This window comes from Aulonocara sp. 'chitande type north' Nkhata Bay, linkage group LG15, assembly GCF_057382095.1.
Source record: "Aulonocara sp. 'chitande type north' Nkhata Bay isolate Kocher_YH1m ecotype deep benthic linkage group LG15, A_spYH_male_GT1.1, whole genome shotgun sequence".
Classification (NCBI taxonomy): Eukaryota; Metazoa; Chordata; class Actinopteri; order Cichliformes; family Cichlidae; genus Aulonocara; species Aulonocara sp. 'chitande type north' Nkhata Bay.
Window position 1 is genome coordinate 39,100,998 of NC_141358.1, and position 24,512 is coordinate 39,125,509.

General features: G+C 41.1%; 2 protein-coding genes across 3 annotated transcripts in view; one reads left to right on the forward strand and one right to left on the reverse strand.

Annotated features, from left to right (window-relative positions):
* Positions 1-24,285, reverse strand: part of atp13a3 (ATPase 13A3) — a 49,367-nt gene extending 25,082 nt beyond the window's left edge. For both annotated transcript variants that reach the window (XM_086263310.1, XM_086263309.1), the window contains exons 1-4: positions 24,081-24,285; positions 17,720-17,800; positions 1,450-1,536; positions 914-1,087 (exon numbers count right to left, since the gene is read on the reverse strand). In XM_086263310.1, coding sequence (XP_086119436.1) covers positions 914-1,087; positions 1,450-1,500 — 225 coding nt within the window. In that variant the 5' untranslated portion in view covers positions 1,501-1,536; positions 17,720-17,800; positions 24,081-24,285. The remainder of the gene's footprint in view (positions 1-913; positions 1,088-1,449; positions 1,537-17,719; positions 17,801-24,080) is intronic.
* On the forward strand, positions 4,771-9,930 carry LOC147313629 (uncharacterized). The gene is made up of 2 exons (XM_086263311.1): positions 4,771-4,890; positions 5,005-9,930. Exon 2 carries the CDS (start codon positions 5,333-5,335, stop codon positions 6,119-6,121), a length of 789 nt encoding a protein of 262 aa, XP_086119437.1. The 5' UTR covers positions 4,771-4,890; positions 5,005-5,332; the 3' UTR covers positions 6,122-9,930.
* Positions 24,286-24,512: the final 227 nt, after the last annotated feature.

Consider the following 24,512-nt stretch of genomic DNA (forward strand, 5'->3'; position numbering starts at 1 on the left):
GAAAGTGATCACATAACAAAGCATTCATCACATTGGAGGTGTGGGCCAAATTTCAAGACTTTTTAAACTTTCCAAGCCCCTCAAAAGCCACTTCATTGTTAATGGTGGAAATGGCAAAATTAGAGCCAAAATGTCACCTTCACGTCCAAATGCCGGACTTCCTGTTGGGTTTGCGTCAATGTGCCCACAGACTTTTTTTGTTCGTCTTGGCATGGTAACACAGGTGTGTCAAATTTCATACATGTAGCTGAAATGATGTGGTCGTAGGGCTGCATTTAACAAGGCATAGGTGGCGCTGTAGAGCCATTTCCCAGTGCTCATATGTAAAACCATTAAAATACAAAATTTTTCACCAGACCTGGCATGTGTGCAAAATTTCATGAGTTTTTGAGCATGTTTAGGCCCTCAAAAAGGCCCTTGTTTTGCCTGAATAATAATAAGAAGAAGAAGAAGAAGAAACGGGGCAGATACAAAAGGGCCTTCGCACTTTTAGTGCTCGGGCCCTAATAATAATGTAGACAGACAGAAATCAACAAAAAAAACAACAAAGAAAAAGCCCACAACTGTGTTTGCACATATTAAAATTAAATGTTAATTATTATTATTATTATTTACTAGTCTTCAAAATAGTTACTTCTAATTACGTCTTTACCATTTTTTTCATGAATTGGCAACACCAAATAATAAATAAAAAAGAAGCCAAAATTGTTTTAATATGTTTTGATTAGTTTGTTGATAAAATGTTTAATCTCTAAAATCCACCACTTCCTTTCTAGATTTTTTCCAACCAAATATTAAAAACCCATTTAATACGAAGAAAGAGAGAAAAAAATAGAAAAACTTATTTTCTAAGTAAATAATTTTTCTCTTTTTTGAATAATAATGACTCACTGCTGCTTTACTTGCTACCTACCGTGGAGCGCAGCAACACCACTTTGGCCTCACGGGCTGTGGTACGAGTGCAGGTGGACTTGACGCACCATTCTGGCATCCAGTAGAGCACCAGGAGAAGGAAGCCCCCTGTACACAGCACCCCGAGGCCCACCAGGGCCAGCCGCCAACGACACAGACGGTAGCCCTGCAGCTCCTTAACAAAAAAAAAAAGAGAAAACAGGAGCACAGTATGGCACGTTAGGTAACACAGTATGTAACTTTCTGGTAGTCCCACAGGAGTTAGCAGTGAAGACAAAGTAAGCGTAGCGGTCATCACTGTAGACTGGACCGCAGGTGGGGTCGAGCAGCGTGAGCTCACTGGGGTTCAGGCTGGGAACAGACTCCAGTTTCACAGCCAGGGTGGTTATGGTACCATTAGGGAAACACTCAGTAAGCAGTGAGAAGAAATTGCAAGCCATCAAGAAGTCACTGATGGGCACATTAGATTCTGGATCCTTCAGGATCACATCAATTCTGGTATTTTTTCAATATGCGTATATGTGAAATGAAAAATACCATCTCCTCCTCTTCCCCCTTGTTGACAATCTTGAGGTCTTCCTTCTCCATGCTGCAGAACAGTTTGCCAAGCCCCTTCCTTAGTCACTGCAAACAGATCAGACAAAATGTCAACGGTGAACAGTGCGGGAAACATTTAATGCTGGGCTTACACTGTGCGATTTTTTGGCCCATTTTGAGCCGATTTTTGAGTCGTGCGACCGTTTTGGCGATCGGCCCGATTTTGGCCTTCATCGTGCGTCGTGCATCGTGTAGTATACGTGGGGTAACGAGACGCGATTAACACCTCACGACCAGCTCCCGATCATCAATCGCTTGGTCGTTTGAAATCCTCGCGACCGTCGTGAGGGTGTCACCGCAGTTTCTCACACTGCGCACGCGCAAACACAAATGTCAGCGAAAAAGACGGCGCAGCACGGCAGTACAGCGTGTGATCTGGACACAAGCGACGGAGGCACAACTTGTAGAACTATGGTAAGCTGATCCGAGCCTTTTCGATGTGGCCTCACAAAATTATCACGACCACAACAACCGTGAAAATAGTTGGATCTACACTGCTGCTCAATCACAGCTGCCTGATCAATGTTTTTAGCAATTTAGCAAAGTTGATGGCGGTGGTGTGCGTGTCTGTGTGTGAAAGACAGAGAGGGAGAGCGAGCGACAGAATTTCTGTTATAACCTTCATTTTATGGACGCACAGTGTGAGCACTCGGGTCGCATCAGAGCATCGGGCCGTATAGTGTGAGACCCTGCATCGTGACCTATGAACTTCTAACCCTTGCGAGTCAATCGTACAGTTTGAGCAGGAGCTGAATCGCGCGACTGGGGGAAAAAAAAATCGCACAGTCTCTGCCCAGCTTAAGCTTCACAGCAGGCTTTGAAACCGAGAGCTCAACAGCACAGTGTCGGAACAAGTCACAAGATAACACCACATTATTTGTTTAAATTAAAGATTGATTAATCAAAGCCCTGTAAAGTGCTTAACAATGTCAAATGTCAAAGACAAATGTCAAAAGCAAATTACAACTTTGGAAAGCAAGTTTCTGTCTTTTTAATCAATATTCTTAACGCAATCTTCTTGACTGAAGTGACCAGGGATTTTGTATTTAAGCTCCACGTGGCAGGTCGGATATTGCTTAGGAAGGAAGCTGATTTTCTGCATCATTCACAAGATCAAAAAAACATTTACCAGCACTCAAAGTATGCACTTTAAGCCAAAGAGGTTTGGACCAGTGGAAGTAACGGCAACTACAGGAGGGTTTTAATCTATAACACATATAGTCACACATATAATCTATAGAATATATATTTTTAGCTAGCAGATCATACACATGTTATACTCGCTAACCCTGCGAGCATGCTATATATTTAATTTTTAGATTTATTGAAAGAAATCTCACTTGTGGATTTTTTTCCCCCAATAAAGTTTGAAGTGACAAATCCTCACCCCCCCACCTCCCTCTTCACCCACGACTGCAGACCTGCTGATGGTTCCAACACCATCATTAAGTTTGCAGATGACACCACGGTGATTGGCCTCATCAGTGACAACGATGAGGCCGCCTACAGGGAGGAGGTGGATCGTCTGGCTGAGTGGTGCGACACAAACAACCTGCTGCTTAACACCGAGAAGACCAAGGAGCTCATCGTGGACTACAGGAGGAATGCTGACCCACATCCACCCATCTACATTAAGGGGACGGCTGTGGACCGTGTGAGCAGCTTCAAGTTCCTGGGAGTCCACATCTCCGAGGATCTCATCTGGACGACCAACTGCTCCAAGCTGGTCAAGAAGGCTCACCAGCGCCTCTTCTTCTTGAGGACTCTGAGGAAGAACCACCTGTCCTCAGACATCCTGGTGAACTTCTATCGCTGCACCATCGAGAGCATCCTGACCAACTGTATAACAGTCTGGTACGGGAACTGCTCTGCCTCGGACCGGAAGGCGTTGCAGAGGGTCGTGAAAACTACCCAGCGCATTGCCAGAGCACCACTTCCTGCCATAAAAGACATCTACAGGAAGCGGTGTCTGAAAAGGGCTGGGAAAATCATCAAAGACCCCAGTCACCCATCACATGGACTCTTCACCCTCCTGCCCTCTGGGAGGCGCCACAGGAGCCTCCGGACTAAGACCACCAGGTACTGGAACAGCTTCTTCCCCACAGCTGTCAGACTCCTGAACTCTGCCTCCTGACATCTGACCCACATTAAACTCACGGACTGGACATACACACACACACACACACACACACACACACACACACACAACCACCTACACACACACACACACACACACACACACACACACACACAATGGACAACTGTACCCTCAAACACACAATAATAACATGGACTGAACCACCACTCACAACCACTAGCACTTTATATAGCCTCTTAACTGCACTACTGTATAGTTCTGTGTAAATAATCATACGATAATTTTTAATTCTATAACTGTTTACAACTTGCATAGTTCCCATTTCTGTGTAAGTGTATAAGTTCATTATTTCATATTCTGTATAGTTTTTTTCATATATATATCCTGTTCATAGCTTGTACTCACTACAGCCTGTACATACTTATAGTTATAGCATATTCATAACATACTTCATACCGTGTACATATTACATACCATAATAGACCCATTTCTGTAATATACTTACATATCTATATTATTGCTAATATATATTGTAATATATCTATATCATGGCTAAAGCACTTCTGGATGGATGCAAACTACATTGCCCTGTACCTGTGACATGTGCAATGACAATAAAGTTGAATTCTATTCTATTCTATTCTTTTCTGGCTGCCACTTCAAACAATACTGTCTTTATTTCTGTGGCTCTCTCTTATTATGAATCACTTTGTGGCAGAATACACTTTAGACAAATGTAAATGAAAGCATCGCCGTATGCCAATTGTAAACTGCAGGCATGTGCCAGTCAGTTTAGAATAGTTCCCATTAACTAATTTCACTTGGTAAGGATAAAATTGGAATAAAATATAAATTAAAACATTATGGACATAAAGTTAAGAACATGTCTATGGATACATTAGTGAACCGTTTTGTTTTTCCTATCTCTGTCCACATACAGTCGTGCAGCATTTACATTGGGTTAAAGAGATTTTAGCAAATTACAAATTCAGATGTAGACTGTAGCACACAAAACATGGCCCAGCAGCAATGAACAGCACTCCCCAAAAAGCTGCTCAACCTTAGTACACCTGAGACTATCTCTTAAGTCAATACACCCACACAGTCTGAATGACTCATCAAACTCATGCATTACTCCATATCAAACTTGTTGCTCCATTCCTCTCTCAATTCCCAAGAGGACTACACATCCCGTACAGAAGGAAAATTGCCAGTGTGTTTGGACGTGCATGTGAATTTTGCTGTATTATCCACTGAACAATCTTTGTCAAATGATTCCTAAGGTGCTTGTAAACACAAGTTGGGCTATAGACAGTTTCACTTTTTACTTAAAACCCCAGCAAACCGTCACTAAGTAATATTACAGATATATTACATTTTTTTTTGGCCTCTCAAAGATATTCAAGACTACTTGAAGATTTCCGACTACTTGAAGATTTCCCAGACAGGGAAAGGAGTGAGGAGGTAAGTGACGGAAGTGACGGACAAGGTAAGCGACTCATGTTGTAACTGACGTCAGACGCCGGAGATTTTGGCGGAAAATTAAAGCAAATGGTAGTTTAGATTTGAACAAATTCATTTAAGCTTCAGCATTACCAAATACACTTATCAATTGTCTTATAACTAACACTATTTGTCTAAATAATCTCCAACACCCTGGAGAACAACGAGGAGAGTTTAGAGACTCTCCAAGATTACATCGATCAGTGCTTTCAGGATCTCGTGATGAAGAAGACCCCATGTGCAGCTTCCCCGGCCAAACCTGAGACGCCGTCGTCGAAAAGACAACGCCCGGCAGATTCCCCCGGCTCAACATCGCCAGCCGGCAAAGATATTGCCGACATATTGGAGTCAATCGACAAGCGATTGTCCAGTTTCGACGCAAGGGTGTCCTTGGTGGAGATTCTTCACCGAGAATTTAAATGCTTGCGAGAATCCCTGGAGTACAGCCAGCAGCAGGTGGAAACGCTTGCTGCTGAAAATGCCACGCTAAGGGAGTCGGTGAAATGTCTCACAGATAATGTTACCCAGCTCAATAGAGAAAATAAAAAAATAAAAGAAACAGTTATCGATCTACAAGCTCGTAGCATGCGTGATAATCTGGTATTTTCTGGTATTCCAGAAGCCGCTGGAGAGGACGCGGAGACCACGGTAAAAAGCTTCATCAAAACCCACCTGAAGCTGCCGGAGGACACTGTGAAGAACATCGTCTTCGATCGGGTACATCACCTCGGCCCCATTCGGGCTACGGCCGGGAGACCACGTCCTATCGTGGCCAAATTCGGCCACTTCAAACAAAAGCAACATGTGAAAAGCCGCGGCAGGGAATTAAAAGGAACGGACTTCAGCGTGAACGACCAGTTCCCCAAAGAGATCTTGGAACGACGCAGGGTCCTCTTCCCAATCCGACGCGGCTTCATCCAGAAGGGCTCCCGCGCTGTCATCGCTGTGGACCGGCTGTACGTGGACGGACAGCTCCACCGCGACCCCAACATCACTCCGTGGCTGTATTAACCTCACACCAGATAAGAATCAGCTGCACCATTTCCCTATCCACTCACACTAACTTGCATTAACATCTGTTTAACAAATCGCATCTTAAAGTGTGATTTCATAGCAGAATTAACACCGTCACTCTCCGTCAGTGATTTAATTGGAATGTTTACGTTTTGTTTTGTTTTTTTTCTTCTCGTTTTTTTTCCCTCTCTTTTCCCCCTCTTGGTTTTATGCTGCTCACCCCTGTCCTTGGTTTCTTTCTTTATTCCTTTCACTGCCTCGATCACCTGCTTCGATACTCATCCACAAACATCCTTTATTTCGACACATACGCACCATGCGCTCAACGGCAGCACATTTACATCAGTCAGGCAGCGCACACAGTCGTTTAGGATACACACACTTAAGCCAAGCCTACTCATATTAGTAACTATGCATACACAAAGTCCGACTCAGGGAGCATCTCGCCACACATTTTTTCTCTCTCTCCTTCTCTTTATTTATGAACAAGTGACGTATTCTCTCCACCTGGCTAAGCGACGCACACAGCATACATCCCTAGTTATACACAAACATCTATGGGTACACTGAGGTTCATTACATGGAATATAAATGGAGCTGGCTCCAGAGTAAAGAGGTTAAAAATATTTAACCAACTCAAAAAACTACAGGCAGATGTTGTCCTTTTACAAGAGACCCACAGACCTCTTAGAGGTTCGAATGAACTTAAAACACCTGAGTTTCCTAATGTGTTCTCAGCTTGTTATAATTCTAGACAAAGGGGAGTAGCAATTTTAATACATAAAAATATTAATTTCACAGTACTCGATACAGTTATAGATCCAGAGGGCAGATTCTTAATCATTAAACTATCTATACTTGATAAAAAGCTATGTATTGCAAGTGTATATGGTCCAAATGTTGATGATCCCTCATTCTTTCACGGTTTTTTCAGTGCACTCTCTGAACACTTAGATGGCACACTTGTTCTTGGAGGCGACCTCAACCTTGGACTAAATGAAGACATGGATAGGCTCAATACAGCGGGAACTCAGCGTAATTGGCAGTCCACAAATATAATCAAACAGTATATGAGCGACTTTGGTCTTTGCGATGCATGGCGCTCCCTTCACCCCACCAGTAAGGAATATACTTTTTTCTCACATGTCCATCACTCCTACTCTCGTCTGGATTATTTTTTGGTCAGCAGCTCACTGCTGAACGACATTTCAGACACTGAGATTCATCCTATAGCTGTCAGCGATCATGGTCCTGTATCTTTAACACTAATGCACAAGAATAATACTACGCCAAGAAAAAACTGGAGATTTAATATATCACTACTTAAAGATGAAGACTTTATTAAATATTTTAAAAAAAGAGTGGACTTCATATTTGGACTATAATGACACTCCCGAAACATCAGCTTCTGTTCTATGGGAAGCAGGGAAAGCTGTGATGAGAGGTAAAATAATTTCTTTCTCATCACATAAAAAGAAAAAAGAAAACAAAAATATTCAGGAATTAGAAAAAAACATCAAATCACTAGAAGAAGCCTACGCGTCCCACCAAGATCAGGAAACATTGAACAAAATACGCAAAACAAAACTAGAATTAAATGAGATAATTGATAAAAAAACAAAATTCTTAGTACAAAGACTACGCCTACAAAATTATGAACATGGTAATAAATCTGGTCAATTTCTAGCAAACCAGCTAAAAACAAATAAAGAAAAAACAACTATATGTGCTGTTCAAGATTCATCTGGGAACACAATATATGATCCGATACAAATAAACAACATTTTCAGGGATTTCTATAAAACGTTGTATTCACCACAAATAAACCCATCTAAAAAAGAAATTGATCAGTTTTTGGACAACATAACTCTTCCAAAATTATTGGACACTCAAGCAATGGCACTGGATTCACCATTGACACCAGGTGAACTCCAGGAAGCTCTGATAAGTATGCCCAATAATAAGGCTCCAGGTCCAGACGGCTTTCCTGCAGAATTCTACAAAGAATTCTGGTCGATTCTAGCACCAGTTTTCTACAGAACGTTGTTGGAAATTAAAGAAAAGGGCAGACTTCCATCAAATATGAATTCTGCAAACATTAATCTCCTGCTAAAACCAGGCAAAGACCCTGTATATCCCTCAAGCTATCGTCCAATATCCCTTATAAACGTAGACCTTAAAATAATCTGCAAAGCTCTCTCAAAGAGACTGGAGAAAATAACCCCCCTCTTAATTCATCCTGACCAAACTGGTTTCATAAAAGGTAGGCACTCATCAACAAATACACGTAGATTACTTAATTTGATAGACTACTCATACAGTAAAAACCTAGAAACTACAATATTCTCTTTAGACGCAGAAAAAGCATTCGACAGAGTTAACTGGAAATTTCTATTTGCAACTTTACACAAATTTGGTTTTGGATCCTCTTTCATAAACTGGTTAAAAATATTATATAATTCCCCAACAGCTTGGGTTAGAACAAATGACCAGACATCCTCCAGCTTCTGTCTCTTGAGGGGCACCAGGCAGGGATGCCCACTCTCCCCTTCACTGTTTGCAATTTTTATTGAACCACTAGCAGCAGCAATTAGACAGAATTCAGTAATTAAGGGCATAAAATGCAAGAACGTGGAACATAAAATCAGCCTTTATGCGGATGATGTGTTACTCTTTCTCCAAAATTCACAAACCAATATCTCTGGGGTGATTGAATTGATAAACTCTTTTGCAAGAATATCAGATTACTCAATTAACTGGTCAAAATCTACAGTTCTACCGATTAATTGCTCCCTCCATAATTCCTCTTCTACACCACTGCAATCGGGAAATATAAAATATTTAGGTATTAATGTTTCTCCCAAGCTTGCAGATCTAACTAAATTAAACCATATCCCACTTTTAAAGAAGGTAGAAGATGATCTGGCTAGATGGAAATGTCTACCCATATCACTCATGGGAAGGGTTGCCGCTATAAAAATGATGGTCTTACCAAAAATAAATTATTTATTCTCAATGATCCCAACTAAACCGCCACAAGATTGGTTCAGATCTCTAGATTCATGTATGTCCAAATTCCTTTGGAAAAATAAACCCCCACGTATAAGCTTAAAAACACTACAAAAGACCAAGGATAAAGGAGGACTAGAACTGCCTAACTTTCAGCACTACTTCTTAGCCAACAGGCTTCAGTTTATCTCAGGATGGCTAAAACATACCCTCTTAGATGAACCTTGGCTAGATGTAGAACAAGCACTTTGCAATAATCTAGAGATCTCAGACCTACCATTTATCAGCTCAAACATCCAACGACATGAATGCTTTAAAAGCATCAACATCAGCTCTTCTCTGACAGCATGGTGGGAGTTTCTAAAATTGACGGCGTCTTCATTAATCCCATGCAAACGTACACCTATTTGGAACAACCCTGACATATTACAAAACAATAATATGATAAACTTTTCATATGGAGTGGTAAAGGAATCAAATATTTAGAACATATACTAGAAGGAACAGAATTTATTTCATTTGACGGACTAGCTACACAATATGGGATCAACAAGAAAAGATTTTTAGAATATCAACAAATTAAATCCATAGTAAAAAAGAAATTTAAACCGGGTCAAGTTGAACTACAAACACCACCAAGTGTGGTTCAATTTCTTACTCTTAAAACCCCCAAATTACTATCCAAAATATACAGAATGCTTTCTAAAACAGATGAATCAATATCACTTCCTATTGCAAAATGGGAAGCGGATTTATCAGTTAACTTAGACCTAAACTTCTGGTCTCAGATTTGCTTAAAAACCTTTCATCTAATTAGAAATCCCAGTCTTCAATTAATTCAATACAAAATATTACATAGAGTGCACTATACAGGTCATCGGATGTTCAAGATGGGCTTTACGTCTACCAACAACTGCTCACACTGCCAAACCAATTCACCGGACAATTATATCCACGCTCTTTGGTTCTGTCCACCAGTTCAGAAGTTTTGGCGCGAGATATGTGAAGACTTATCAAAGTGTCTGAAATGTAACATTCCAACTTCCCCCTTAGTGTGTTTGTTGGGCAGCTTAGATAATGTCACTTCAGAAAAGAATATCGCCCATATGGTTTTCACTGCCCTATGCATAGCCAAGAAAACAGTCCTCATGAACTGGAAAAATAAAAATAATCTTAATTCTAACCAATATAGAAATTATCTATTAGATTACATCAGTCTTGATACAGCCTCTGCCACCACATCAGATCAATTGCTCTGGGCTCCTTTGATCAGCTCCATCACCTAGTGGGGGTGGGGGGTCATAGTTTGGTCCCGCCTTCACTGTTGTGATTGGTGTGGGGGTAGGGACAGGCTTAGGGCGTCGGGGGGTTCCCCGGAGGCATTTTCCTTGGGGGGCTCAACCCGGGGTAGCGGTCATGTCCGGCTAGGGGCTCTGTTGGCTCTCAGGTGACTGTTTCCTCGCGGCTGCGTGCAGCGGGACTAGGGGAGGGTCTGTGCTGACGGACGTGGGTTACTGACCTGGTAGCCTGGCTGCCCCTGGGTGGGTCCGGGATGGGCGTGAGGTTCTGGGGGCGCTCCGTCTCTGGGCTGGGGCCCGGGCCGGGCCTCGGGGGCTTGGGTCCTGGTTGGTGTGTTGCCGGGGTTGTGGGCGGGTGGGTGCATGGGGGCCCAGCCCTGGAGCAGGGTGCCGCCGGTGCATCGAGCCACCTGGGGGGCTCTCCAACTGGTGGGGAAGATTGTCACATCTTGCAGGAGCTTTCCTCTCCTCGGGAGCTTTCTCTACAGGAGGGGGAGATACAGGAGAGGTGGAGGAAGATCTCAGCCTGGGTGTTTATTGTCTTATGTAGTCTGGAAGAAGAGTGGATGGTGGGGTGGGTGCAGTTTTCTCTGTGGTGGGGTTGGGTGGACTGTCCTGGGCTCTGTGGGGCCGGGAGGCGCTGCTGCGCTGGGCCCCGGTCTGGATGGGCCTGGGCCCCTTTCCCTGGTGGGTCGCGGAGTATGGGGGTGCCTACTGGGGTCAGCGGGGGAGCCGGCCCCAGGGAGGGGTCACTTGCCCCTCCCTTCCTTCCCTCCCCATCTCCAGCTGCCTCCCTCTTCCCGCTCCATCACAACCACCCACACATGCAGGACCTTGGAGTAGGGGTATGTCACCAGGGTGCAGAGGAGGCCACCCCCCCCGTCCCCTTCTGGCTGCCCCTGCCTCAATTTTATCCCACAACTTAGACATTCACATTACTCACACTCTCATTACACATACATATAGGATCTTGGGGGTGGGCACGATACACGGAATCCAAAGTACCATCAGGGTGTACACCCCACCCCTGGCGTCGTTGCCCACCTCTCAATGTTAAATACACGTAGACATTGAGGGCCAGCAGGAGGGACCATGCGCTTACCTGCTGCTCTCTGGCAGGTAGCTCCAAGCCCTCCTGGGTTTTAAATGCACCTTAGAACACACATGCATCAACACTACATATGAGCGGGTGGAGGGAGGTTTGGAGTCTTCTCTCACCCCCGTTCTCTGCGACCTGCTGGAGCGGGGCGGCTAGGAGGAGGAGTTGGCCGTCCGACTGCGGTCTGGAGTGTGGGGCCTCCCTGCTGCTGCGGAGTCGGGGCGGTCTGCCTCCCCCCACTGCAGGGAAAAGGGTAACACCACCTGGGTCTGGGTGCAGTTCCCCCCCCTCCAGGGGCAAGGGTACCTAGACCCGGGGCTTAGAGTACGCTTGGGGAGTGTGATCGTGTGTACAGCGTCTCTTTATGTCTGTCTCCACGTTGGTTGAGTGTGGAGTAAGTGTATATGAGAGCATGAGGGTGGGAATGGATGTTTGTATATGTGTGTGCCTGTATTTCTGTGTCTATATGTCAGGTTGGGTGTCAGGCGCCACCTCTCTGGGGACATCTTAGGCCCTCCAAGGTTTGGAGGCCTATCTCCCCCTACCACCACTTCCCCTGCCAGTGGCGGACTCCCTCAGACGTCGGTGCGTTGGTGGTTCTTTGTGTCCGGGGATGGGCGTCCAGGTACACACCGGCTCACTCCTTGGCGGCCGCTTATCGGGGCCTGGAGCCTGGGGCTTGCTCGGGCCACTTCGGAGGTGGGGTGCCCCCGGCCTCTCGGCCTGGGGCTCGGTCACTCAGGCACGGCCGGCGGAGCTCACGGGCGCGTCACTGCAACTCCCCCTGGCTTCTGCTCCGCGGCTGCTGAGTGAGCCCTCATCTGGGACTCTCCTCAGCTCTTTCTGGGACAGTGGCGCGGCTGCCCCTCTGTTGGTCTTCCTTGGTCTCTTGTGTTCTGGGGGCCTCTGGATGTCTGGAGTTTTGATCTCCTCCATACCTGCTTCATGCCCTGGAGGACGGGGCTGTGGCCCCCCCACACCCTCTAGCAGATCATTACATGAAGGAACCTTTTAAAAAAACAAGCGCGTCCATGCTCACAGGTGTACACACGGGTGATCACACCCACAAACTACACCCTTTTTGGCTCCTACCTCAAAGCACACTGTGTTCTGTTGATCTTATGTGCTGCACAATAATGTTTAATATTTAGTATTTACTGTCATATTCCCATATATCATTGTGATGTTGTTTATTCTATTACTCTTGTTCTCTTCTGCTTGTTTTCTTTTTTCTTTCTCAGCAGGTGACCCAGGTGATTGATATATGCATTTTTTTTCTTTTTTTCTTCTTTTTTTTCTTTTTCTGCTCATTCTGTTGGTTTTTGGTTTTTGCCCTTCTCCCCCGTCCCTCTTCTCAGCTGTTTCTCTTTCCCTCTTTCTTTCTCCCCTTCTTTCCCCCAGTCAAGTCTGTCCCATGTTCAGTAAGTGAAAATAAAATAAACAATAAAAGGTGAATCAAATGGACCATTACGGCAAGGCTGGGATGGTCAGTTTGGTAAAGTAAATCCGTTGGGCATCTTTCTTTGCCTTTAGACAACAATTCTGATGGCAAAAGAGCCAAACGGGACAGGCCAAAAAAAAAAAAAAAAAGTAATATTACAGACAGTTGATCAGGTTCACTCCAGAGGGGCTAAATGGGGCTACTTGGGGAAACATGGCACACAAAGATGCAAATTAATGTTTCAAGAAGTAAGGCCCAGACATTAAAACAGTGCCGCATTTGACCATTTCTACATTCCACAAAAGACAAGAGAAAGTAAAAAAGAAATCGGAGAAATCAGAGAATCCAGCTTCTCTGATTACATCAGGCACCACTGGTGGGGTGTGGAGTAACTGAAGGTGTAGCTCTGAAAGTCAAGAAAAACAAGTCAAGAAAAACCAAGGACTGCTTGACCTTTACCTTCCACTGTGCTAGCCTTATACAGGTCAGTATAGACAGGAGTCAAAGTTAACTGAAGTTAGACTCAGGTTACAAGCCTGAATATTAAATAGCAAAATACATCAGTACACACAAAGATAAGCAAATCCAACGAGGTATTAAGTCAGGCAAATGGTTAGGATACCCTCTCTGACAGCAATTATCACTGGAGAGTTCTGGTATGATATGTCAGGACAGAGTGCCAATAGGGCCACCCTTCTACTGCATCCAACGCCCTGTATAACCCAATTATCCTATATCACTGCCTCGCACACTCAGATCTTATCTTGCCTGCTGCACCCGGGTGGACTTTTTCTCTGGCATACTGCGGGATATTTTGCTTAGGACCAAGCCCTTCCTTGTATTTTTCAATAGCAGCCCCCCTAGCCAGCGCTCAGCGGTGGCTGCATAACAACAAGAACATTCCCTCCTAAATTTCTGCTATAACTGGAAATGCCAACCCAAGTACATCATGGACACAAGCACCCACATGACTGTCCAGAAATGCATTGGGAAGGCACAAGCACAACCCGATTGCATTACAGAAACATTTAAGCTAAAGGGACTGGACTGATAAACACACACACACACACACACACACACACACACACACACACACAAATCACTCAGCTTAACTCAACTACTCAAAACATTGAGACTGGACTGACTAATCAACACAAGCGCAAACACACTGACCTACACCACCAATCTATCGTACACACCAACCTGTAAATGCTCTTTTGCACGATATTATTACTGGACTTTTTGCACTAACTTCTTTACTTCCTAATTTTTGCTGCTACACTAAGGAATGTTTACTGTTCCTCCACTACCTCAACTCATCATCACAAAACCTTATTATTATGTTACGTTGTGTTTTTTTCTCACACTGTCACTTTGTTGCTCTTGTTCGCACATTTGCACGTGCACTTTGTTGTCTGCTGTCTGTTAACAAAAAAAAAAAAGTCTTCTTTAGATAGTTAGATTTTGTTAATTTATGTTGTCATTTATGTTAGGTCAGTCTGTCTTGTCTCTGCTAGCCAGCTAACTAGGCCTCTTAGTTAGCTAGTTTAGTGTTTTCTGTTAATTTATGTTGTAAATTTATGTTGCATGTACCACCTTGGTCCTGGAGGAACGTTGTTTCGCTTCACTGTGTACTAACTGTATATGGTTGAAGTGACAATAAAGCCGACTTGACTTGAAAAAGCTCAGGTAATTAGTTCCAGTGATTACCATGGACCAAATGGATTTAAATTTATTAACGGGAATCATTTCATCTTATTTTAAAAGCTTGTACAGATTCTCCCACATACAGCTTAATAATTACAAGCCATTTTTCCCATTTCAGTATTAACATCCTTCTCTTCAAGGACCAAACAGTCTTGGGATCTGGTGTAGGTGAAGATGTATACAGTGGGGAAAAAAAATACTCATGAGACACCCAGAAAATTTGCCAAGACAAAGTTTGAAATAAATGGAAAAAAGAAATTAATGCGACAATAGTTAGCATCAAGGAGGATTTATAGGCAGAAAGCATGCTTGGCAATCTTTCCATAAAACTATTTATGGAAATGGAATGTATTAAAACTATTTAATGCATTTAGCTTGACAACAATTTAAGGTTAATCAAAGATTTTTGTACATAAAACTCTGGTAACAGAGAGTGGTGTTATATGCTTTGGACCGTTAAAGGTTACACCTGAGTCATTAACTATTTTGTATTAAAGTGGTACTACAATAGAACCCTGTGGCACACCTCTGTTGACACTAATGAGGCTGGACTGTAAGCCATCAGACCCCACAGCTTGTATAACACAGCTGAGACAATTTGCCACCAAAACCAAAAAAAGATGCCTCATAAGACAGTCACGATAAAGAGTATCAAAAGCCTTAGATCAATGACTAAATATAATCAGGTACTGTTTTGTACCCCAAACAGAAGAATGACAAATAAATGACACATTTTAAAATAGAGTACTATGTTAAAAATGACCTCAATGACATAACATGACACTAGGGCTGCTCAATTAATCGAATTTTAATCACGATTACGATCTGGGCTTTCAACGATCATTAAAAATGACTGAGCCGATTATTAGCCCCTCCCTCGTGCTTTACTCTCGCGCTGCTCCGTGTGGCAAATCGAGCGCACCTCTCTGCATTTCGAACACGCGTCACAACAATTAAGAGGACCCGAGGGAAGCTCGGAAAGCTATGCAGAAGTTATTTGGAGAGGAGAGTGACTGCCGTTGGTTGAAAAGAGAGGTAAAAAAAAAAAAAAAAAAACTTCAGTGGTGTGGAAACATTATGGGTTCGCGGAGTCAGACGTGGATCAAGTAGACATAGTGTGTAAACTTTGCTACGGTGTCATAGCATAGCTGCACCACAGAGCAACACTGCAAAGTTCACTAAAAGTAGATGTTTACATTTTTCATTTATTTTTTATATTGCAAACATTTGCACTATTACCAGTATTTGCACACTATTTTATATTATTTTTTAAAGTCTTTATTCAATACATTGTTATTGTTAACCCTTTAAATCCCTGTAGAACCGGAACCGTGTAAGCTAGCGCAATAATTTGTTTTGCATATGAAACCGGAGGAGTTGTAATTACATCTTATGCCATCAGCTTGTCCTCGGTCACGGTTTCCTTCCACATAAAGCTTTGCAAAAATTGCATATAAAGCGCTTGCAGGAACAAAAACATAATATTCCAGAAACACGCTTTGCCGTTCCTATCAGCTGTTCGTAACACTTCCCACATTGAAAAAGACGTCAACGCGAACTATCGCATGTCCGCCATTTCCTGTCCGAAACCGGAAGTGACGTCATTTTCGTGGAAAATGTAGTTTTTTACTTGTAGGCCTTAAAAGCCTATACTGGTGATTTTATAAGTCATGTTTGACTCTATACTTTTCTGAATAGTTTCTGGGATGCTTGGAACTCGAATTGCACTGCTGGAAATAGTTTATTTTGATGCACATGCTGTTTTCTTTGCAAATTTGCATCATAGGATTGTTTTTTGTTTTTCCTGCAGTATATAAAAATTGCTGTATCTCCAAAATAAAACTATGAAGACACTCAAAATAAATTTCCTGTGGTGGGAAACTATTTTTTGCAACTTTTTTGTATTTAAAGTTTTGAGGGATAAGCCTCTTAAATTTCCCCAAGTAGAAATATATGTAAAAAAAAAAAAACAAACAAAAAAAAAAAAAACGATTTTCAATTTTTTTGTAGTTTATTGCACTTTTTTGCAATTAATGTAATTACTATGGACTTAATGCATACATATTATTAAAATATGGGCTATAACAGTTGTATTGATGTATAGCAAATTGAAATGCTCCCAAAAATGGCACTACAACATGTAAAAAAAATAATATAAGCTCTGGCGGACTTGGTTCTATGGTAGGTCTTAAAGGGTTAAATAAATATCGTCAAATAATCGATATCTCAATTTCAGTGAAAATAATCGTGATTATCATTTTTGCCATAATCGAGCAGCCCTACATGACACAACATCCAAATATAAATTGCAGCTAAAAAGGATTACAGAGTATCAAGTTTATGTGGTTACTGAAACCAAGACTGTTACGTAGTCTATCCAGATAACAGAGGGTGGTGACCTCTAATTACAGGTTCCAAACAGACAACAGCAGTTGAAACCTTACCAGACTTATGACCCCATTTATGATTCAAGTACCACTATGTGACAACTTAACTGAAGCTAAGAAAAAGTCGAGTCAAATTTTTTTTCCTATCTGCCAGGTTAGGAATGGTTACAAAGTAAATAAATAAGGTGTATGGAAATATTGCAACATAATAAGAAAATTGGGTATGGTTAAAAGTTTGCTAAAATGCCGTAACAATAGAACATTTTGCATCATAACAGAGAGAAGAAAAATATAGTATTCGTTGTTGCCTTCCTTTTACTTAATTCATGAAGTAAAACAGAAGCTGGCCATCATATTTGCTGTGCAATTGACCCCTTGGGGATTAATCAGAATCAGAATACTTTATTGATCCCTAGGGGAAATTATTAACACTTTGCTTGTCTGGTAATTAAAATGAAGATTTTTTTCAGATATGTGGATAAATTAGATATTGAAAACCACAAACAGTTGAACATAACTAAATTACTGCTTAACGTGAATGTTCAACTGACTAATATTAAAGCATGCCTCGGCAGATTTCAGCAACATAACTGAGTGAGTATATCACAAGTCTTTTAACAAAATTATGTTTTTTGAAGGTTTCTGTGCACCTACCTTGAGAGCCAGGGACAAAATGCCCCAGGCGGTCCTCTTCCCCACAGTTAGCTTGCTCTCTAACCACACTAACCTGGAACCCTGGATGGAAAAATCCAAGAGAAAAAAACATTAAAAATTACATCACACAATCTACATTACAATTGATTTCCAAATATTCTGAGTCTTAGGTAGGTTGAAGGTTAACTGAGGATACACATTTACAAACCAATATTACCAAATAGCCAAAACTGTTCAGAGTTTCTCCTTAATTGTCACTTCATCAAGATACAGAAAGATTGCTTCAGAATTTGATTGTAGTTGATCATTTGATTTGGTCCTATTGCCACCTTTTCCAACAACACTTCAATTCTTCTTCTTTTTTTTTTTTAAAGTTAAGTATCTAAAGAATTAAATAAATAAATAAATAAATAAAAATGGGTTAAATGTGAGTTTAGTCCAAAACCTAAACTGGCACCACTGTGGAATAAGAAGTCTGTTCATATAAGATGGATCTGTTGGGTTTCAAAACTTAAGTTATTCATTACGATGTTGTACCTATCTTAATAAAAGCTTTTGACCTATTTTACACCTGAAATTATTAAAAGATTTACTGTGTGACAAACTGTTCATTTGGTTTTGTTATTTATTCATTACTGAGAATATACAAGCATGTTGTGGCCTCCAAACTAAATGTTGAGGATGAAACAGGTTCCAGTTTTACATCTTCCCAGGGACTTCAGAATCTCAGTACTTCAGGTGCCAAGATGATAAGAAATTGTTTCCACTTCACTCCAAAGTTTAGAATTACACCAGCCAATTGCTCAGCAGATAAGGTATGCCTCCTGCTTTGAATACAAGAGTGACAGGAGGAACTAGTATTCACACTGGAACACTGAGGACCTTGTGTGAGGCCTCCAGGAGCCAACATGACTTCACAGATATTTATAGATCGCCTGAGCCCAGCCTAAGGCCACATTGTTGTCTCTTATCTAATCAAATAAGAGACAACAATGTGGCCTTAGACTAATCAATCTGCCATTAATAAGCAATGTTTGCTTGGGGAAAAAATAAAACATTAAGCAGCTGTTGATCTTTTTTCCCCAAACAAGAGAAAACATTGCAATCATCCGAGTTCCTGCAAAAACTCTGTAAGATGAAAAAAAAAATCCACTTAATATAAATTTATAAAACCTCAGAGGCTCAATCATGAACACCTATTTGAGTCCTAAAGCATCTATGATCCTGTACAGCTTTTACACAGCCCAGTGCCTTATATAACCACAATATTGTCAGCATGTATTTGATTGCGGAGTTTATGGCTTTAATATACAAACAATCATTAAAGTCAGCAAGTGGAACATTACATATGGCCAGTATGGAAACAAATTCTACCAAAGTGGGCTACCAATGTTTCTGGATTTTTATTCTGTGAAATATTTTTTAGTTACTGTACCAACTACAAAAATTGTTAGAAAACACTAAAATATGTCATCAAAATTCTTTGATGCAAGTATATCCACTTACATAAAATTTACACGGCATACAAGAAGCGTCCAGAGAACCGTTCTTGTTCTCCATTCTTTTCTTTTTTTAACAATAACAAATGATTAGCGGTCAAAGATTCACTTAGCATGTGGGATTTAATTAAAAATACTGCTTGCACATAATGCTCGGGCACTTTGTAGATTTTTATCTTAGCAAAGAGACAAATAAATAATGAGAGTAGACATATACTCCTTTCCCTTTCTGTCCTGTTCTACAACACACAAGACAAAAAGGAAAAAGTGAACAATGAGCCATGACCTAATGACATAAGTCTATAATTCATGGAAGCATTTGGAGGAAAAAGTGTTTTGTTGCCATCATACTCTGAACTCAATGCGCTTTCTTTATCACTTCCCCTCCTACTCATTGGGTATTAAAGCCAAACTATGTTTCCCATCATGAGCCAGTCATGTTGTTTATCATTATAGCTTCTGGGTTCACTTTAAAAAAATAAATAAATAAAATCTTTTAACTACCTGCCCTTCCTCGCCTGTGTAGACTAAAAAGAGTTCCTGAGACAGCCTTCAAAGTTCTCCACCACATAACATAAGTTTATAAATAACTGAATACAATTTTAACTTGCTTGTTTTACCTAAAATGTATGTTCCATTCATGCACATAGAGCATCTACTGCATCCTTTGGGTTTAGGTACATACACAGATATGAAAAAAAAAAAACAATGATGTAAAGTGTTGACTTGTTGGTTATAGTTAATCAGTTTGTGATATATATTGTTATTGGGATAAAAACAAACAAACAATCTAAACACTTTTTCTGTAAATTCAGTGAATAATTTATGTAATCGTCACATGGGAAGTACTATTTATTTATTTTTTTACATCTGACAAAGTCGGTGTCAGACTTTGTTACAGAGGTAGCCCCAAATTTAGGAACAAGCGCCTCAACTTGTTTTGGCTGGTCTCTCTGGGATGCCACGGTGACTGTTGCAAACTGTCACCTAAAGCAACAAAAAAACTATTGCAGTAAACAGTGCATTTCCTGCAGCATGAAATAAACAATAGAGTATAACATAAAACGATAGACAAAGTTGTCATCCGATATATTTTGTCAATCTGGGGGAGCATCACAATGGCATAACGATTATAACGCACAACCACAAACCACATGAACCCTAAACCTACACAAACAGAAAATAAGAAAGAACTGCAAGGCTGAGGCTGTGTTGAGCATTCCAATCTTCAAATCTTTAAACCCGACCTTTAAAAAGAAACTCGGACTCTCAAACGTGGGCCGACATGCAATTAAGAACGGGAATCCAATTTGTCTGAAGTGCTGAAGCTAAAACTTATCGAAAATAAGAAGGATTTGAGTGGTTAAATGCTTCATTTATTCAATACAAATCTTGAAATGATTTCAGTGTGTTCATCGGCACGTATAAAGGCATCAGTATAACCACGACACAGTAACACCAACTCTGATCACTAGTTGCAAAATGTTAACAGTAACTCTTCTATCTCATACCTGCCGTGCTCATATTCAATTTTAATGCGATTAAAGAAAGATCAGGAGTCTCCCCATGTATGAACAACAGAATTAATAATGATAGCTGTGTAAGGAATCTGAAGAAATCCAAACATTAGTTATGGTTATAATCGCAGCAATCACACCAGAAAGCCATGTCAAATTTATTCAGCTGCAAGACATCAACCAGAAACACACAGCTTAAGTTGTTTTAAAAAATACATGAAAAAAAGTCCTGCAAAAGATGGTATCTGTTTATCTCAACATCATGAATTCTGTCAGGAATTACCTAAGTCACAGAACCTAAAACTCACAGAGGAACTGTTACAACTTCTCCATGTTATTCGAAGAAACGTCCAGCCGAGGAGCTTGAAAAACTGGTCTCAAGACAAACTAGGAAAACTGGCTTAGTTTAAAGGTAGTTAAAGGTGAGATCACCTTACATCATATACTCTTGCACCTTACTGCAGAAACAAATATAACAAAAACACAAAACTGTGAAGAGAGCTGCTGAAATGATGTGCCATCGTCATCTGTGTCAGGTGAAAACGGACTTCAAGGGATGACTCCAGACGGTGAAAGACAAAAAAGAAAAGAAGACAGAGAGCTTGGTTTCCTTTCCTATGGAAAGAAAATACTAGAGGGAAAAGCCTGGGAAAAACTTTAATCCTCAAGATCAAAAGTATGCTAAAGTTCAAGTCTGACCGCATGATCTTGGATTAACAGGAAAATTGTTTGAAACTGTGCTTTTCACTTTACAGAGGTGTGTACTAGTACACAATTTCAATTAGGTATTAACTTTTTCAACACGGTCGTAACACCAAGACAGCTTTTTTACACTTTCCTATCCTCATATGAGAAACGAGTGAGGAAAATAACCCAAACAGTAGCCACAGTCTGCCAAGTCACAGGGCTGGACTGCCAACGTCTGGTATATTCGGTAGGTACTCTGATTACATGCTACAAGCTAACAGAGTAAAAGGTAGAATTACAGGTCATTTTTAAAGCTACAGTGTGTCAGCAGCAAAGGAGCCAAGTGTCATTCAGCATTTCATCCATGTAATGGTAGTAAAGCTCGACTTCAGCAGTTGTTTCTTATTATGAAACATCAGTTTAGGAAACCCAAAACTTCCCCTGTGTCAATATAAGTGCGTGGCTCCGCTACTGCAAGGTGGATTAGTGGTACAACTGTGCTGTTAACATGCATTACGTATTTTAACCCGGTATAAGGAAAGTTAAAAAAAAAGTTTATATATTCTTTTAATATAACCAATGATCTAATTATCATTAGAAGATGCCTCTTGAATAAACAGACTGGTTCTTTTATAGAGCTATTCTACTCTGAGTAATCAAAGTGCTTTATATAACTTCCCTCATTACCCATTCACACCGATTCATACAAGCACTTTTATCTATGGTTTACTCAACTCAGTCAACAAGTGCTTTTTATCTAACATTCACACACATTCATACTCCAATAGATGCATCAAAGAGCAACTTATAACTTAGTAGAAGACCTACTCTACTAGACTGTATCTAGATTCCACTCATATCACTTGTAACAATTGATTATGCTGAAAGAGCCCGACGGGTGCTGATAAGAGCAAGCAACAGTCACGATCTGCAAATAAGCTCTGCCATATAAGCCTAATAACACCTGATAAACAATGCTCTAAGGTCGTACAGCGCATGTTTGTCAAGATGTTTTCGGTGTTTTTATGACCTCACTTTGCTACCTAAAGCCTTAAAAAGTCTTAATCAACATGACACTGCAATCTCAGGTTTGCACTGGTCTGTTAAATTTTGCAGTTGTTCCTATTTTCATTGAAAGCATTCTCACTTTTGCTGAGAACTTGAGTGTTCTGGTCTTACTGAAGGCAAACTGTGATACCAGCAGTAGAAAGCTGCGTTTCTCTATCACACTGCTCCGAGGCTCCCACATCAAACAGCGCTGGGCTGCTGAGAGGACTTTTACCATGTCAGGATATTTGACATCTCTGCTCTGAATTAACACTGGCAGGCCTTCCATCACAGGTTGATGTGTTCAAGCTCACCTGTAAAAGCCCTACAGGCACTGGCTCAAAGGACAGTGGAATACTGGCACCAAACTTCTTAATTTAAACCGCTTTCAAGTGCTCAGCTCGACAAGACCTCAAGCTCCCTCACAGAGAAGAGCCAAGTCCAAGGGTAAAAGGGCAAGTTAGCTTCTTAGTTCTTCAATTCTTCTTTATCCAGTTTAAAACAAAAAATAGTTTTAAGTGCTGAACAGACCTATCTTATTTACAGACCAATAGTGTCAAATTTTATGAATAAATGCAATTCATCTTACATCTGAATCCCATATTGCTCAAGGTCTCACGTGAAAGAAGATCTAGAGGAATGGATATTACTCCACTCAACTCAACGTTCATATTGTCACTAACTGTAGTGATACTGAAGATAACACTGGCTCTGTTAAAGTGAAAAGACATCAAATATTTACAAATATTTATAAATATATATATATATATATATATATATATATATAACTCAATGCAGCTACCACGAGAAGCCTTTCACAAGACCTGTGATTAAATGCTATCAAACATTAGTCAAAGTTATTTTATTAGCATGTTTTCATACGCTGTAGTTATTGCAGGTGTATTAACTTTTCCAATCCTACAAATTACTCGAGGATGAAATGTAGCAGGTGTGTTAGATTAAACTGTACGCCCAACAGTTTAAAGCGTCTTCAGATTTACTTTTTATGCCAACGAAATGATAACTGGATAAGAAAAAAAGCCTTCTGCAGATCAAAAGGCTCATCACAACTGCGCAACTGGCATGCACATGTTTACAACTTGAAGGGTGAAAATTCTTGATTTTCTGTCACTACGTACTGTCAGTATCATAAAGGATATGACCGGATGCTGTCCCGCAAAACTGATCTGTATTAAAAATGGAAAAATTACTCCGGGGGAACAATCCTGGCTACAATCCCAGGTATCCACTTAGGTGGGTCTGGGCAGATAAGAAGACATGATTGAATGTTTGCTAGCTGGCTAACATTAGCCAAGTTGCATTGTTAGCCTGACTAGCTTAAAAACAACGTCCAGGTATCCTCCACTGTTGAGCTGTTTTCCCAATTTAATCGCTGCCAAAAGGAAAACTGTATCTCAGAGGCAACCGTGGTGATTCTCCACCCGTGCTGCTAGAAGGATGAGGCTGACGTCTCCACACGCATCAGCTAGAACCATACCGCTTTTAGCATTTAGCCGCGCTTGATAACGAAAGACACATGGGTGATGATGATGATGGTGGTGACAGCGATGAAGGCAAAACCGCACAGATATTTCATTATAAGACACTCACCCAGAACCACCTGGACACGCTGAAGATCACCTTCGAGTCATATTGAGAAGAAAGTAGCTGTTATCTGATGAAAAACGTCGCTGACGGAGAAAACGGGCTAAGTTGATTAGAAAAATGTTGTCGCGGCAGAGGAGGCTTGCAGTGTGTTGACAGCTCAATGGGATAGACCGAGTACTACAGCAACGATGAACTGGCCTGAACTGGCTGTCTGACTGCAGGAAGTGACGTCCATCTTTTCGCGTGACGTCACGTAAGTAAGCGACGAGCACTTTTCCCTTAGAGAAAATATTATAACAGCTGCAAAGGGAACGCTGCCTCATGCTATAGCCTTGAACGCAATAAATAAATAAATAAAATAATGCTGGGCTAGCAAGGAGTCAGTGATGCCTCTAACACAGCACAGTGTACGCACAATATCAGTGTAAGGAGGAA

What these genes read in the sequence shown, in the direction of transcription:
- LOC147313629 (XM_086263311.1), top strand. Translation starts at nt 5,333, where the DNA reads ATGAAGAAGACCCCATGTGCAGCTTCCCCGGCCAAACCTGAGACGCCG.